At 38.8% G+C, this 14,750-nt stretch overlaps 1 protein-coding gene across 5 annotated transcripts in view; it reads left to right on the forward strand.

Annotated features, from left to right (window-relative positions):
- The window catches only part of LOC100644371 (ETS-like protein pointed), a 145,118-nt gene extending 130,738 nt beyond the window's left edge, over window positions 1–14,380 (forward strand). For all 5 annotated transcript variants that reach the window (XM_003398206.4, XM_003398207.4, XM_020865101.2 and 2 more), the window contains 5 exons: window positions 10,247–10,447; window positions 10,543–10,851; window positions 11,225–11,500; window positions 11,591–11,888; window positions 11,996–14,380. In XM_003398206.4, the coding sequence (XP_003398254.1) occupies window positions 10,247–10,447; window positions 10,543–10,851; window positions 11,225–11,500; window positions 11,591–11,888; window positions 11,996–12,059 (1,148 nt within the window). In that variant the 3' untranslated portion in view covers window positions 12,060–14,380. The remainder of the gene's footprint in view (window positions 1–10,246; window positions 10,448–10,542; window positions 10,852–11,224; window positions 11,501–11,590; window positions 11,889–11,995) is intronic.
- The last annotated feature ends 370 nt before the right edge of the window (window positions 14,381–14,750 follow it).

The raw sequence follows: 14,750 nt of genomic DNA on the forward strand, positions 1-14,750 counted from the left end.
ATGATCGCGCGAGAATGGTCATATTACAAACAACTATCTTTGTCCACTATAAACGCATCATTCTGGTTTATCAAACGACGATCGCGTATTAAAAAATATTGGTGACATCGGTATTTCACATTTTGCCAAACTTCTATCCTTTTTCGAAATATTGCGGATAAAGGATATTGTCATGTTTTGGCATTGTATCGACAATCATAAGTAGATTAAGAAAGTTGGTAGATTAAAGGAAATTGCAAGTAATTGCTTACTCTTCGGTGATCCCTTAAGCCTTCCAGGGCAAAGTATCTTTCGAGCTATGAACAAAATCTCCCTTTTACTCGTCGCTAATGATAGAAATATATATATCATCGAAAGCTTTTGTTAAATACACGTAATTTTTGTGGAACTAAGCTAGAGCCAGTTATCCTAAGGACGATATACGGAGGATCAATGATAACGACAATATTTCAAGGTTCTCGATGAAAATATGCTTTGTCAATAAATATGGACAATACTGTGTTGACGATACATATTGATGCTTTTGTTTCAGAACCTGGAAATACCGATAATATATGTCGAACGTTGACAACCTCCTAAGATCAAACGTATTTATCATTTGGTTAGCTACCAAGTAACTCGTTAAATGTGCAACATCGAGCGAGATATATTCACTAAGCATCAACGAATTTTGAAATCGAACCCAATGTCGAAGCTTACAGTCTTTGAAGTTGCAAGACAAGCGATAAGTCCAAGAAGTTGATACACATATAAAAAGTTGTAGTATTTATATGCGACGCATAAAAATTTTCCATGCATTCGCATACGGTGACGCGCTGGCGCGCGAGCGTACATCGTTTTGGTTGAAAAAACACGCGTATACCGGCTCGTCGTCGCGGAGACAGACCGTGCGGAGTGTGGGAGAGTTCGCAGGTCACCGGTCTACCGAACAATGCGCGATTTCGTTGTCGTCGAGGACGACTTTTTTTTTCCTTTTTTTACTTTTTTTACTTCTTCTCCGAGTCTCGTTCTATCGTACAATTGTCACCGCGTTCTTACGCGCACGCCTCTCGCGTTTTTCATCATCCTCGTTTCATCGCGACATTCGCGCGCGTCAACATCTTGTTTTTGTTCCGTTTTTCTGTCTTGTACGTTAAGATTTGTTTCTCTGTCGCGAGAACAATGCTAATCTGATGGTGCATTATTAGTTCCTTGAACTTGTTATTGTTGTTGTTATTATTACTATCATTATTACCATTGTTATGGTAAAATAAATATCAAAATTAGATATTGTTATTGCCAATTCTTGTGAATCAGTTGAACATTTATACCGTTTCCGAGATATGTAAGTGTACTTGTCTTTTACGTAAATATTTGATTTTTGGATTACTCATCTCCTGTCATGATTTAGATAGACGAAATTATCGTGGATTTTTTACATTTACTTTGAGGCTTGTCAGGCTGCTATCGTAAACGTCGATAAAATACCAGACTCAGACAGAGCGATTGATCTCTTATCGTTGCCTGCGCACTAGCAATTTTTAAATAATCCTTTGATCTTCTTATTATCTTGATAAGGGCCTAGTGAATGCGTAAGCACATGATTTCGACGAAGAAGGAAAACGATGGAAAAGGGGGGAAATAACAGTGCCGATTCATTGAATTCGCAGCGTACCTCGAATGTCGTTTATTCGCATACAAAACAGCTCAGAGCATGGCAACTAACGCGAAAGCAAATTCATTATTTTCTTCGCTAATACTCTTATTCGACCTCTGGTTTGCCAGTTGGAAAGAGTCCGATATTCATTAGCCATAAGCTACCTAATACCTGTCCCAACTTTCGTTAAAGTATTTTAACTCTACCATAAGGTATTTGTTAATTCTTTTAATTCGTTATTTTAGCACAATTCGAGTATGAAACACTTACGAGCCGGAACGTTTCTAATCGATAAAGGATTTAGCGTTTTGAGGGCCTGCAGCTAACAACGATTTTACAGCTCCTGAACTAAATGAAATTTAAAACCATTTAGCCTGGCTGAATCGATGTTTGTTAAATCAATAGGAAATTAGTATTTAATATAATTGATATTTACATTGTTAATGTTTAAAAATCTTTTGGCTAATTTATCAGATTATGATATTTGCTTATAGTTAGATGGTGAAGAGCAGGCCTATCGAGTGCTCTTCTCGAATAACCCTTATCTTAGCTAAACTAAAATTTTACAGTCTTTGCGCTCTAACAAATGTATTTTATGTAATTATGATAATCGTTTATTAATCTTTTATGGCCACAATAACGTTTCGGGGAACGCTTAGCGTCATTAGCGTCAGAGTAAATCCACCCCTGCTTGCAATATCGAGTATTCGCAATAAATTACTATTTGCGCTAACAGCCACATTATTTCTTAATACAAAATCTGAGGATTATTTAAGAAATCAAGAAATTAGTACTAGAATTACCATGACCGTGAAAATGATTTGTTAATTTCTCTCATAGTAATCTTATAGATGCATTTCTGTGTTTTGCCAAAATTTTTTGAAGTATGAAGGCTCTCTTCCTTCGGTACGAGTTTTATGCTTCGGCCCTATTTCTATCGCATTTGATAAAAAGAAATTTAACGAATGAAACTTCTTCGAAAGGAATCTAGCCCTACACCTGCGTCATCCAGTGCCTGGAGCTTCGGCCAAAAATCAAATCGAATCTTCAGTATCTAAAAAAGATTCCGATACGGGCCGCGAGAAGAAGGAGCAAAAGAGGAGAATCGGCGGGCTCCAGAGAAAGAAAAAGATAATAGGCTTCCGGCGATGAAAGCGTTCGCGGGGCAGGTTTTAATTTTCAAGAGGCCGCCGGTCTACTCCTTTTTCTCCTTCTTCCTCGTCGCCGTGTTCTTCTCTTCTCCGGCTTATATACACGCAGCAGCTGTGCAGGCCGACTGGCGTTTCATTCGATTTGGCGCGTGCCTCGTGGCCTGCGTTGCTGACCACGTTTTGCTTGCTGGCTGCCTTGCGTTTCTTCGCCGTTACTCGTTGCTTGCGGACCAGCCCTTGGCACCTGTTCCACAGCTGATACGCGTCTGGCTGGTGGCTACATTTGCTCCCTCGAAACTATCTTCTTCTTCTTTTTCTTCTTCTTCTTCGTCATTCTACTCGTTTATTTCTCTCTTACCAGGCGCTTTCTCTTCTGGATTGAATTCCAGTACAGAGTTCGCATTTCATTGTAGATCTTATCATTTGTTTATCGACGAAGCAACGAGCTACACGAGTAAAGGGTGTATCGAACGAAAGGAAATACGCTATAGAAGGTATGCGATGAAAAATATCGAAGTGGTAAATTATCAGAAAATGTTTGTACGTAGATAGAAGCTGAATGACTTTAGATATTTTGTATATTTTTGCATCTTAAAATTTCTCATAAATGCATAAACATCCGTGGTCTAATTATAAATTTGTTCTTTTGACTCTCTATGACGTCATGTGACTTGAACGTTACTTACACACTTACATGTCCGTATTTTTTTAAACATTACTGCACTGCTTAGTACTTAATGATATTTTAGTTTATTATTGGGTTACTGCATTGCTATTCTCTCTAGAAGAATTTCGATATATAATCCCTGTTTCTCCAATATGAATCAGAAACAATAATCAACCATAATTTTTTTTTTCTATCGTTTGAAGCTTAAACACACCGTCGATGGAAGTAATGTTTATGCGAAAGGAATAAGGCAGCACGAATTCTTGCCTTCTTCGTCTATAGTTCCTCTGGGTCCAGGGGAAATACCATACAAAACGCAGGTCACGATTTGCCAACACTTTCTGTAGGTTACATTCCAACGCCCTTCCTATTCGTACATTCCTTCGGTATCGTGGAACATACGAATAATTCATCGTTGGTATTAACAATTGGAAGTTAGTTAAACGGCTCGAGTGATTTTTCATAGGAAGAGATACGAAGAGAGCAATAGTTCCATGGGAAGCTCGGTTATAATTAGGATTAAAAACATCCAGATCAGGAAGTAGATTACTTATATATATATATATGTACATGTATACATATATATACAGATAGCGTGTCGTAATCCACTCTGGATAACAAAGAACCCGCGAACTTGGAATTAATCATCCAAGGATTACGTTAATGTACCCTGCCAGCGAGAATCATGCAATACCGTGGAGGTAATATCAGATGTGCAAAATACAAAGAACGTTCGAACGCTGTTGGAAAAGGAAAATTGGAAAGAGGAAGCCCTGGTTTGCAAATTTAACGAGACTGCGGGGCCCTAAATTCCAGAACCGCCCAAAAGTATGCCAGCCCGGTTGAACTTTGGAGAAAAAGAAGAACGAGAGCCAACGTGAAAGAAAAGCGATCAAGACAAACGCGAAGGAAGAAAAAAGAATTGCCTGCTCCGGCTTCAATTGTTCATCCGTGTGAACAAACGCGCGGCCTGAATGCTTCAGGAATTTCGGAATAGTTTCGTTGCTCTGCCCCCCCCCCTCTTTAGGAGTCGCGGTTCAAGACGGCGACGAAGACGAAAAAGCAGAGGAACAAGAAGAAGAAGAGGTAGAAGAAGAGGTGGAGAGGAAGGATCGTGGAGGAAGGAACGCGAGAAGAGGGTGCATTTAGGTAGCATGAAAACATGTACCTCGTGGAGGAGCACACGAGCAAAGTGTTCATGGTTTTACGTGTGTGTTCGACGTTTAGGTGTATGCGTGCGCGTGGCACGCCGTGAGGGCCGACTCGAAGCTGCACTCCCACGCTCACCGTCCATGAAATGGGGTGCGAGGTGCAGCTACACGCCAACCCATGCAGGTGTAGGTGGTGTGCGCAAGGGTCCGTCCCTTGGGCCCCCATTAACGTCGACGTTCCTCGAACCGACTTGCCCGCGAACCTATGAGAACCCGCCTGGACTTATATGATAATTCCGCGTGTCGTTACACTCTTTGACCCTTTATGGTGGTGTCTACCGAGCGAGAGGTTTCTTTCTCTTGCACCTTGCGCTGGGCAGAATTTGTTCGACTCGTTGTTACAGGACCATTGTTTTAGTAGCAGAGTACAGAAGAGCTCGGAAATTTGTTCATTAACGTAGAACCAACGTTAATGGAACGTATAGGATAATTTGGAAATTAACTTCCACGACAAATTGTAATTTTGGATCATTTCATATTCTACCTCGGTGATTCTAATTCTTAGAGCGAGAGATTTATTTTCTTAGGTTTAGATTCGCTGCTTAGGATTCGAATGCTTTGAACGATTCTCGTTCACTGTGATAATTTTGATATTTAGCAAATCTTCGAAAGCTTCGACTCCTTCCATCTTTCTATTATAAAAAAAGATATTAACTAAGAAGATCTATATATACCAATCTAGATACTCCGCATCTACTGATCTATATTAAATACTTATCATTGCACTCTTATAACGTTTACAAACGATATCGTTCCTCTGTCATGTAAACAGACAATTGTTCCAACGAACCTACGATTAATTGCGCTTCCACTTAACCGCAAACTAAATGAATCGATTTTACAATCCGCAGTGGCTTTAGCAACCGATCGACACGGCTAGATATCATCTATCGTATCTCCGACGATCGTGGAAGTTCGTTAACGCGAGTGGACCTATTATTCGTGTCGCGAACGATAGCTGTTCGTTACGGGTCGAGTGCCGGGCCACCTGTTTTCCTCGCCGTTAAAAAGGATAAGTGTGGGAACGTCGGCTGGTCACACATATCGTGCACATTGTAATTCCGTGTGTTCACGCAACGCGACGCTTAGCCAGTGGATTATGATAATCCGCCAGAAGCCATTGTCCTGCACGACGTTGGGGGATGCCGTGGAATCGCGAGCCTCGCTACCAAGCTGCTCGGAATAATTAGCGATTTTTTATGGTTGCGAAGCGCGAGCAGAATTCATTGGAAAAGAAAATTGTTTAATTAAAATCCGGTGTTATATAACCAACGGATACGATAAGAAGCCACGCTAACTGCGACATTTAGAAACGGTTCAATGTTTTATTTATCGAGCTTATTTATAGTAGCTTCTTAATGGAACGGAGATCGTTTGCATGTGAAGTGCGATTTTTAGCAATGAAATCTCACACAAGCGTTCAGTATATCGACGAAACGTTATTGAAACGTCAAACGTCCCCCACAAAAGGCATAATCGAAACCAGATTACGTACGCGTGTACTGTTATCTTCGCGGAGCCGGATTCGCGAAGCCTAACGCTCTTGATCTTATCAGTAACTGGAATGAAACGACAAAAATCCATTCTTTTCATATCCGATGTAATTAATTTCCCCGATAATGTGTTGCAATTATGTTTTAACATCTAGACGGCGGTATTTACCAACATAAGATTTAAAGAATTTACTAAAAGATGAATGACAAGTGTTATTTATGCGGACAATAGCAAATAAAAGCGTAAGACTAGTTTTCTGATTGATTGATTATCGCGTTATGTTATAGATATTAAATAAACACTAATCCGCAGTTGTTCGCTATCGAACTCCATCCTATCGTGAACTAAGTACTTGCTTCTTCCAAAACACGCGTTCTTTGAGGCTCAAAATCATTAGGTTTCCTTTTTGAATATCAGCAGCGTAGCGGTTCGGAAATGATCGTTTTTGGACGTGGTCCAACTTGGCTGTAGCTTTTTGATTCGTCGTAATAGCGTCCAATTTTTCTAAATTTATAGCTACCATGCCTGCTTACAAGCTGTCTCAAATCTTCCAATAATATGCGTATTTGCTATATTCTTTCTATAGGCTTTTTCTTTTTGCGTGGTATACCTCCTTAGATGTAACAATTGCCATTATAAATTTAATACGTCGTGTTAAATAGGCCTATTATCGTTCGATTAATTCGAAGCGTCTTAAACATTAGTTTAATTTTATGACATTCGATGTTTTAAATGCAGCATCGAATCGTCTCATACATTTCGTATTCATCCTATCAAGTATTGTTCATATCTTAATAATGGTTTCGTGACCATTGGTAGATACATGTGTGCCACTGTAAGGAAAACTTGGAAGTGTTAATTATTTCTTAATAATATGGTGTAGGATTAACTATCGGAAAGATAGTCGTCTTAAACTTTTGTTCGCTACTGCAAATATTGAAGCAACGAAAGAATGTAATTATTGCAATTCAGTAGTTGTTTCCGTAACAACACGAATAAGAGACGTTTTGATAAAATATTTGCTACGAAGAATCGCGGCCAGGATATATCTTATTTTAATGAATCTTTCGCAAGTTTTATAACTTCTACGTGTTCGATGATATTTAAGCTCGAATAAAACAATCAAATCTTATAATTTTGCTTCTCTTATAAAATCAAATTTAAAATGATATAACTTGCGCTTCCTATTATCTCGTATCAAGCATAGAGTAAATTTTAATATTGCATGATATTTATCGAAAATTTGCAATAAGGAAAAGTTAGGAATATTTTTCCAAAAGTCCAAAGAATTATTACAAATTGCGATTTAACGATAAATATCTTTGCTTTATTGTTAATTTTTAAACAATATCGCAGAAGCTACAGTCGTTATGTACTCGTATACGTTTATTACTTATATTTTTCCACTTGCATACATTTAGAATCCACAACATGAAATTATTTGCAATGGGTAATTTCACATATTGCGATTATAATTTCAAATATATTTCGCAATTTCGATTTTACTTCTGTCGCAAACTCCCACCGAGGCGCGAGAAGTAAATTATTTCGATGCAAATCGTAGCACGTTTTATATTAATTAGCGACCTCGTTTGTTGAATATCTCCATCGCAAAGACGACGAAAGTTATAAAATTTTGTCCAGGATACGTGTCTTGCATCGCACTGTGCGACAGTGAGTGCAAAGTATTCCCAGTGTTGTTTCAATCCATCGCATAATTACATATTTACCATCCGTGACGTAGTAGAAATTACTACGAAACGAGCGCAATATCCAATAAAAGAAGCGTATTACGATAAAAAGACTCTTACATGTGCGTGTAGAATGCTAATTTATACTAAATAATAACAAACAAGCTGCAAACTCCAAAGCCCAAAAGCGACGAAATATCTTCATAAAGTATTAAAATATCGGCTTTACTCTACAACTTATTTGTCGATCATATACATACTTGTTTCTCCTACTGTCTTTCTTTCTCTTCTATTTATATCCATAAATCGTCCGATTTGAAATTGTATCACGCTATTGATAATTCTGTCAGCCATAAACTTACTCAGAATGACATTCACAAGCTTGCTGCACGTGCAGTCGTCTATTTATACTTAACTCGAAGAAATGGTCGGTCATTCGTTTCTCTCGAGCTAGTATCTCAATTCAATTCAAATAATTACACCGTGCACGGTCCCTTTCTCTCGTCTGCAACAACTATTCGGGACCTTGGTGTAATCTTCTCGATTGATCTATCGTTCGCTTCTCACATCATCAAGGTTGCCACTAACAGTAGTGCGCTCCAGCTTCTTGGTTACATTACACAGAGCGTGTAAGTTTTTTTTAAGGACGTCAACACCGTTAGATCGTATCGTGTATCGTGCGTTGGTTAAGCCTCGCTCAGAACTACTGTTCTATCATCTGGTCATCTTACCATTCTCGTCACATTATCAATTTAGAACGTGTACAGCGTATAGATTTTTATGCCTAGCCACGTGTTTTCAGCTGCTGTCACGCGTCTCTAACGTTGATTACGATTACTCCGGCCTTTGTTAAACGTCTGTTGCGTCTGAATCTCTCGAACGTAGACGCGAGATGCTCGATCTTACATTCCCTCACAAATCACTAAACGGCATTGTAAATAGCTTTCTTATCTTATCTTAGCTTATGGAATCTTAGCTCGCCTTAAAACTCGCGTGCTACGGGACCCTCGATCAGGCATCGCTTATTCCTTCACGCTCGCTCCTCTTAGCGATGTCCCATAAAAGCGGGTCGCTTTGGGCCCACTTGCTATACTCCCTCGTTTTCGTAGCACTTTCGTGCGTAGTTTTCACAAGTGCTTACATAATCCAATATTTTCAATTCTAATAATGTCTTTTCTCTTCAGAAATAAAGGTATATAGAGACAGACGTCGACGCTTGTTTTACTTTATTTCTCAGTAAATCATTTATATATATATGAATACATACATGAGCGAATAAATAGCAGGATATAAATAAACCGCGACTGTTCCGTTTACATTAATATAATTATAATATATTATAATGTAATTAGAGGATAAAAAAGCAAAACATAAATAACAATCGGTTGGAAGTACAATGATTTTTACATGTGCGACGTTGGCAAACATCACGTTCCGGCAAGATAAAACATTTTACGATCGTTAGACAACAATCTCACAGAATTCACCAGCATAAGCGTAATTGTATTAATAGGATAATCGCTAAAGTGATGTCGCCTAGCGATGATCTTTCTATAACTTGAGGCGTGATGTAATTTGTTTACATTCGTTTCTTTCCAATTTCTCTATCTCTCTCTAGACACATATACCGAACAACTTATTATCCGTTTAAATAAATTAATAAATCTTCGAACTTGTACGTCAAAGCTGTTCGAACCGATCTTCTGAGATTGCCCGATCTTCTCGCAGACCTCGCGAGATCGAACGATCGGACGATGATTTTAGAAGCGCTATCGCGTCCGTGGTCGATCGGACGAGGACGAAGCGGGTCGCAGCCTCCGTAATGGACGCGCCACGGGTTTCTCGTGGCCGAGGAAAGGAAGTCGAGGATAGGCGGAGTTGGCTCGGGCCAATCGTCGAGATGCGCGCCGCCCACGTGTCAGCGGTTCCTCCCTGCAGACTCTGTGCCTCTCGTGACACCGTGCACTCCCCAGGTTCCGATGATTTCCCATAGCGACCCTTCGCTGCGAATCCTACGAAAAGCCGAAACGATCGAAATCGCACGCCGGTCGGCGAAAATCCGCGATCCTTCGAACGGAAGCAGAGTTCGGAGACACGACGACGACGGGGATTAGCAGCATACAGAAACCATGGAATTAATGTTTAATCCTCGTCGTGTAACGCTTAAAAATCTCCACCGTTCCCATCGAAATCGTTTTATTTCGACGCCTTGTGTCGTTGGAAAAAGAAATAGAAATACAGGCAGATTCGCTTGGATGGGTGCAGCCGCGTGAACAAAATCATCGCGTCTCCCCTTTCGATCGATTTCGAATGATTCGCGCATTTCGCAGAGCACGGAGATTTAAGGGTGCGTGGAACACAGGTAACGCGTTTGCTTTTCTGGTGATATTTTTCAGGAGGTTACAATCATCTACGCAGTCCCGTGTGCCAAGACGAGAATCAGAGGGATGAAACCTCGCCGCCACCTCACAGCCATAACGCTCAAGCGCCCAACTCTCATTCCAGTACTCCGAACAGCAACAACAACAATAATAATAACAATAACGCGAACAACGCGTACATACATCTACGGAACTTGAACCAGCTGAAGACGGAGTGTAAGTAGCGAAAAATGGAACGAATGTTTCGTGGTTTTATCGATTTTTCAAAAGAGGATGGTAGAATTTGAATGTGGTTGGTGATTGTCGAGCAGCGAATTACGGCAACCACCATATAACGGAGCACCTGCAAGGGGGTGGAGCAGGCTTGACGAGCGGCAACGATCTCACGGGTACAGGGACTAACGAGAGTGACTTAAGGGTTAGTCAAACGGCGACGGAGAGCTACATGACTCCGGCACATTATTCCGGGTACGATGAGGCGTCCGAGTATCACAGTCTGCCGCAGGATCACCAACCGCCGCATCCTTTCAACCTGGATGGCTCGCCGGAATTTTACAGCGCCAGTGGAATTCAAATCGAGCCGAAGTATCAGCCATCGCCGTTTAAAAATTATCCTCGAGGTAATGTCAATGGTTTAAGAAACTTCAAGCTGCTGTTCTCCGATCTATATTATCTGGAATTTACGTTCAATATAAATGTTATCGAATTGATCAGTATCCTTAGACGTTGTTCAGATGCTTTTGCTTTTGGTCATTAAAATATTTCCATATATTTGCTTCTTGCCTTTTTCGTATTTTTTATTTCTTTCTGCTTCGTGAATACGTTGTTTACGAACAGGATATTCGAAGGAAAGATATCTGAAGAGATACAAATATATAGATATAAAAAAGTACGAAGGAAAAGGAACAGAAGCAGAAATAGGAAGGAGAATAGTAGAGTTTAATGATACTTGAGCGATCGTTCGACGATTATAATCGCTGATTTGCAACCTAGGTCGCTACCACGAAGGATACAGCGAGAGCGGTGGTTACGGACAATACGACGCTACGCCATTCCAAACGGTTCCAGGAAGCGGAAGCGGAGGAGGAGGTGGCGGCGTTGGCGGTGATCAATGGGGAGTTGGCCCTCTCGAACACCTGTCTCATCATCCGGCATTCCTAGCTGGTCTTGGTCCAAGAGATTCTTCCAATCCACATCATCCCTCGTCTATTGGAAATAATGCTGATCAGAAACCTCTGTTGCAGAGCGCGATGATCCCCGGTTATACAAGTAATTAATCGCTGGCGAGTTAGAATATGATTGGTCCAAGTTGTTAGAAAAAGTTTGTTCTAAGGAAGGGCTACTTTCTAATGTTAACAGGCACTGGACCCTGCTTTACCGGTTCCGGTCCCATTCAACTCTGGCAATTTCTGTTAGAGCTGTTAACAGACAAATCGTGTCAAGGCTTTATCTCGTGGACCGGCGATGGCTGGGAGTTCAAGTTGACGGATCCGGACGAAGTGGCACGTCGTTGGGGCATCCGTAAAAACAAGCCTAAAATGAACTACGAGAAACTGAGCCGTGGTCTCCGTTATTATTACGACAAGAATATTATACATAAAACAGCTGGCAAACGATACGTTTACCGCTTTGTCTGTGACTTACAGAGTCTCTTAGGGTAAGTATGCAGCACACACGATGCTCCGATCTTCCGGTTCTCTTGAGAGTAATCGACGATAATCGGTTAAGGTGATCATGTTTTATAGAATCATTGTTCGTTTGTAGGTACAGTCCGGAAGAACTGCACGCAATGGTCGAGCTGAAGCCAGAAAAGAAGGAAGAAGACTGAGTTTCTGTTATCAGACGTGTTTAAGGACTGTGTCGTTTTACTAATTGAAAAGAAAGAACAAAAAAAAAAAAAAAGAAAGAGAGGGAAGAAAGAGGAATCCGAGTGATTCCTTGGTACCGAGATGGAATAAAGTTCAAACTGACAATGTAACGAACAATGTGAAACGAACAAACGAAACGAAGGAACGAGTAACTGGTGTATTGATAAACGAAAGAATTCTTCTAATGAATGGAAGACAAAACCAATTGATGTCTTCTAAAGTTCAGATACATGGTAAAATCGAATCGGTCGTATGTACCAAAGACAGGGTCTGCATACCATTGGTGCCTAAAGTTAATGAAAATTGTGAATTTGTTTCTAAGTGATTAATTTGCCAAGCCAGATTTTAGAAGATATTTATAGGAAATAACTCAACAATTTATACATATTATATATATATTATACATATAAATATATATATATAAATATATATAAATATATATATATATATTTTTAATGTTACATGATTTCTAAGCACTACGTCGAGCACACACGATGCGTCTAAATTATTTATGTCTCATCATTTTAAACATGCGTGTTACATCTCGTTGATAGATAACACCATATGTGATTGTTATTACTATAATTTTACTACAATAAAGCCATTATACCATTATTATAGACGGCGAGCTTGAATTCGACGTTTAAATGCTTTTCTACGTGTAGATTATTACTAAGTTGTAGTATTAAAAGTACTGTGTTTCCGAGCTCGCTTGGCTGCAACAACTGCAAAACAAACTTCCTTTTATACTATTACCGATCTTTCTTTTTTCCTCTTCACTTCCTCGATGTTTAACGTGCGACCAGTCCCAGATGAATAACGTTGGAGGACTATAATTAACAGCGTTTCAGGTGCGAAGAAAGTATGCTGTTAATTTCGCTACAAGTTGTATGTTTGAACGCGTTTCCTTTTCTAACGAAATCATTTCGTTTCGTTGATCTCCATATTTTTCTAACGATTAAAAGAAATGATCATTTTCTTTTTTTTTTAGAGGAAGGGGTGACGTGCAACCAGTATTGAACATCATAGGCCCGTAAAATAGTATTTGCAATAGAAGATGATATTGTTTCCTGGCACTTAATTTTAAAGATTATCGACTACTGAAATTTTATATATGTTTCTTTTGTTTCGTTTAATAGCTCGAATATCATCGAATATCGAGAATAACTGTTAGAATTAAAATGAGCATACATCACTTTTCTATTTCAAATGCCGTTTTATTTGTAATAAGTTGTACGCGTAAAGATAATGACGTCTGCTATCCGAAGAAAGTTTTTCGTTAAATCTTCCAAATTCATCAGAAACCTGTACCACTATCGTTTTGCGGATCATAGCAATAATTAAAATATCGACCTTCTTAAGTGATACTTTATCATTTGCATTGTATATAATGTGTACACGTGTGGAACACTCGATAACGCGTGTATAGACGGAATTCGACGATAATGTTGCGACTAGTTTGCGTTATTCTCACCGTATTTCGATAAGCGTTTTCTACGTTGTAAAAATGTTGTTCTGTTGGACGTAATTAATTATTGTAACAATATCGATTGTATTGATATGTATGACAACGGATAAAAAAGAACGAGGAAGTTTCTTGAACGCGTTACATATCTATAAGCGTATGTAACATTACGTATTTTATATAAATTAAGTTTCTTTAATTGTGTTTGTTAAATGTTCGGATCAAGAGAGAAAGGGCGAGCGAGAGGGAGAGAGAGAAAGAGACGAAGATGAAACGAAAACTATGGTTAAAAGATATTTGATAACGAAGATTATAAAAGAAAGACTCGTAGATCGACGACGATTAATGACGATTCAAGAAGAAATTAAGTTAATCGCGAGATAAAAGATCTTGACATATCCGTCACGATTGTTAAGTTTTCTATATGTAACGGAATAATTTAGACACTTTTATAGATTATCGACATATGTGATTAACAGTATACCAATTTTGAAAAGTAACTCACGGATAAGTATCGAATAAAATTAACGGAATCGTTATAATTGTGTAATTTCGAATACACTGTAAAAATTTGATGAAGGAACACTTATGAAATGATTTATAAATCCCTCCTTCTCTGCACAGGACTAGACATTCGTAAATTAAGTTTGAATATTTTTAGTCGAATAAAGGAAAAAACGAAAATTATGTAAAGCTCTACTACATATATGTGTATAAAGCATTCGATCATCGTTTCCGACAACTATGTGAAGTTACGACAGCGACATGTGAAAATTTTTCAGTAGTTGCAATAAAATAAAGAAATTTTTATAAATATATTGAACAAAGGGACAATTTCATTTAACGTCATATTCAATAATTATTACTACAGAATATAAGTATAATGATATCGACATCAGTAGACTTACAAAATTTCGAGTAGATTTTCAATAAATCGTCCAAGAATCTAGAATAATAATAAATCTATTTATTTATCAAATATGGTATTTATCAAAAGCTGTGTGTATAGTCATTTCTAAAATTTGTATACGTGTCATCGACAGGAAAGTAATTTTTATTTAAATGGAAGGCAATCATCACTCTATTGGCATTAAAGGAATTTTTCAGAAAATTCAAAGATCAAAATTTCGTTGGTTACCGATTGCCGATAAACATTTATAATGGAATTCTGTCGGCAACTATTCCT

Source organism: Bombus terrestris, chromosome 10 (genome assembly GCF_910591885.1).
Source record: "Bombus terrestris chromosome 10, iyBomTerr1.2, whole genome shotgun sequence".
Taxonomy (NCBI): domain Eukaryota; kingdom Metazoa; phylum Arthropoda; class Insecta; order Hymenoptera; family Apidae; genus Bombus; species Bombus terrestris.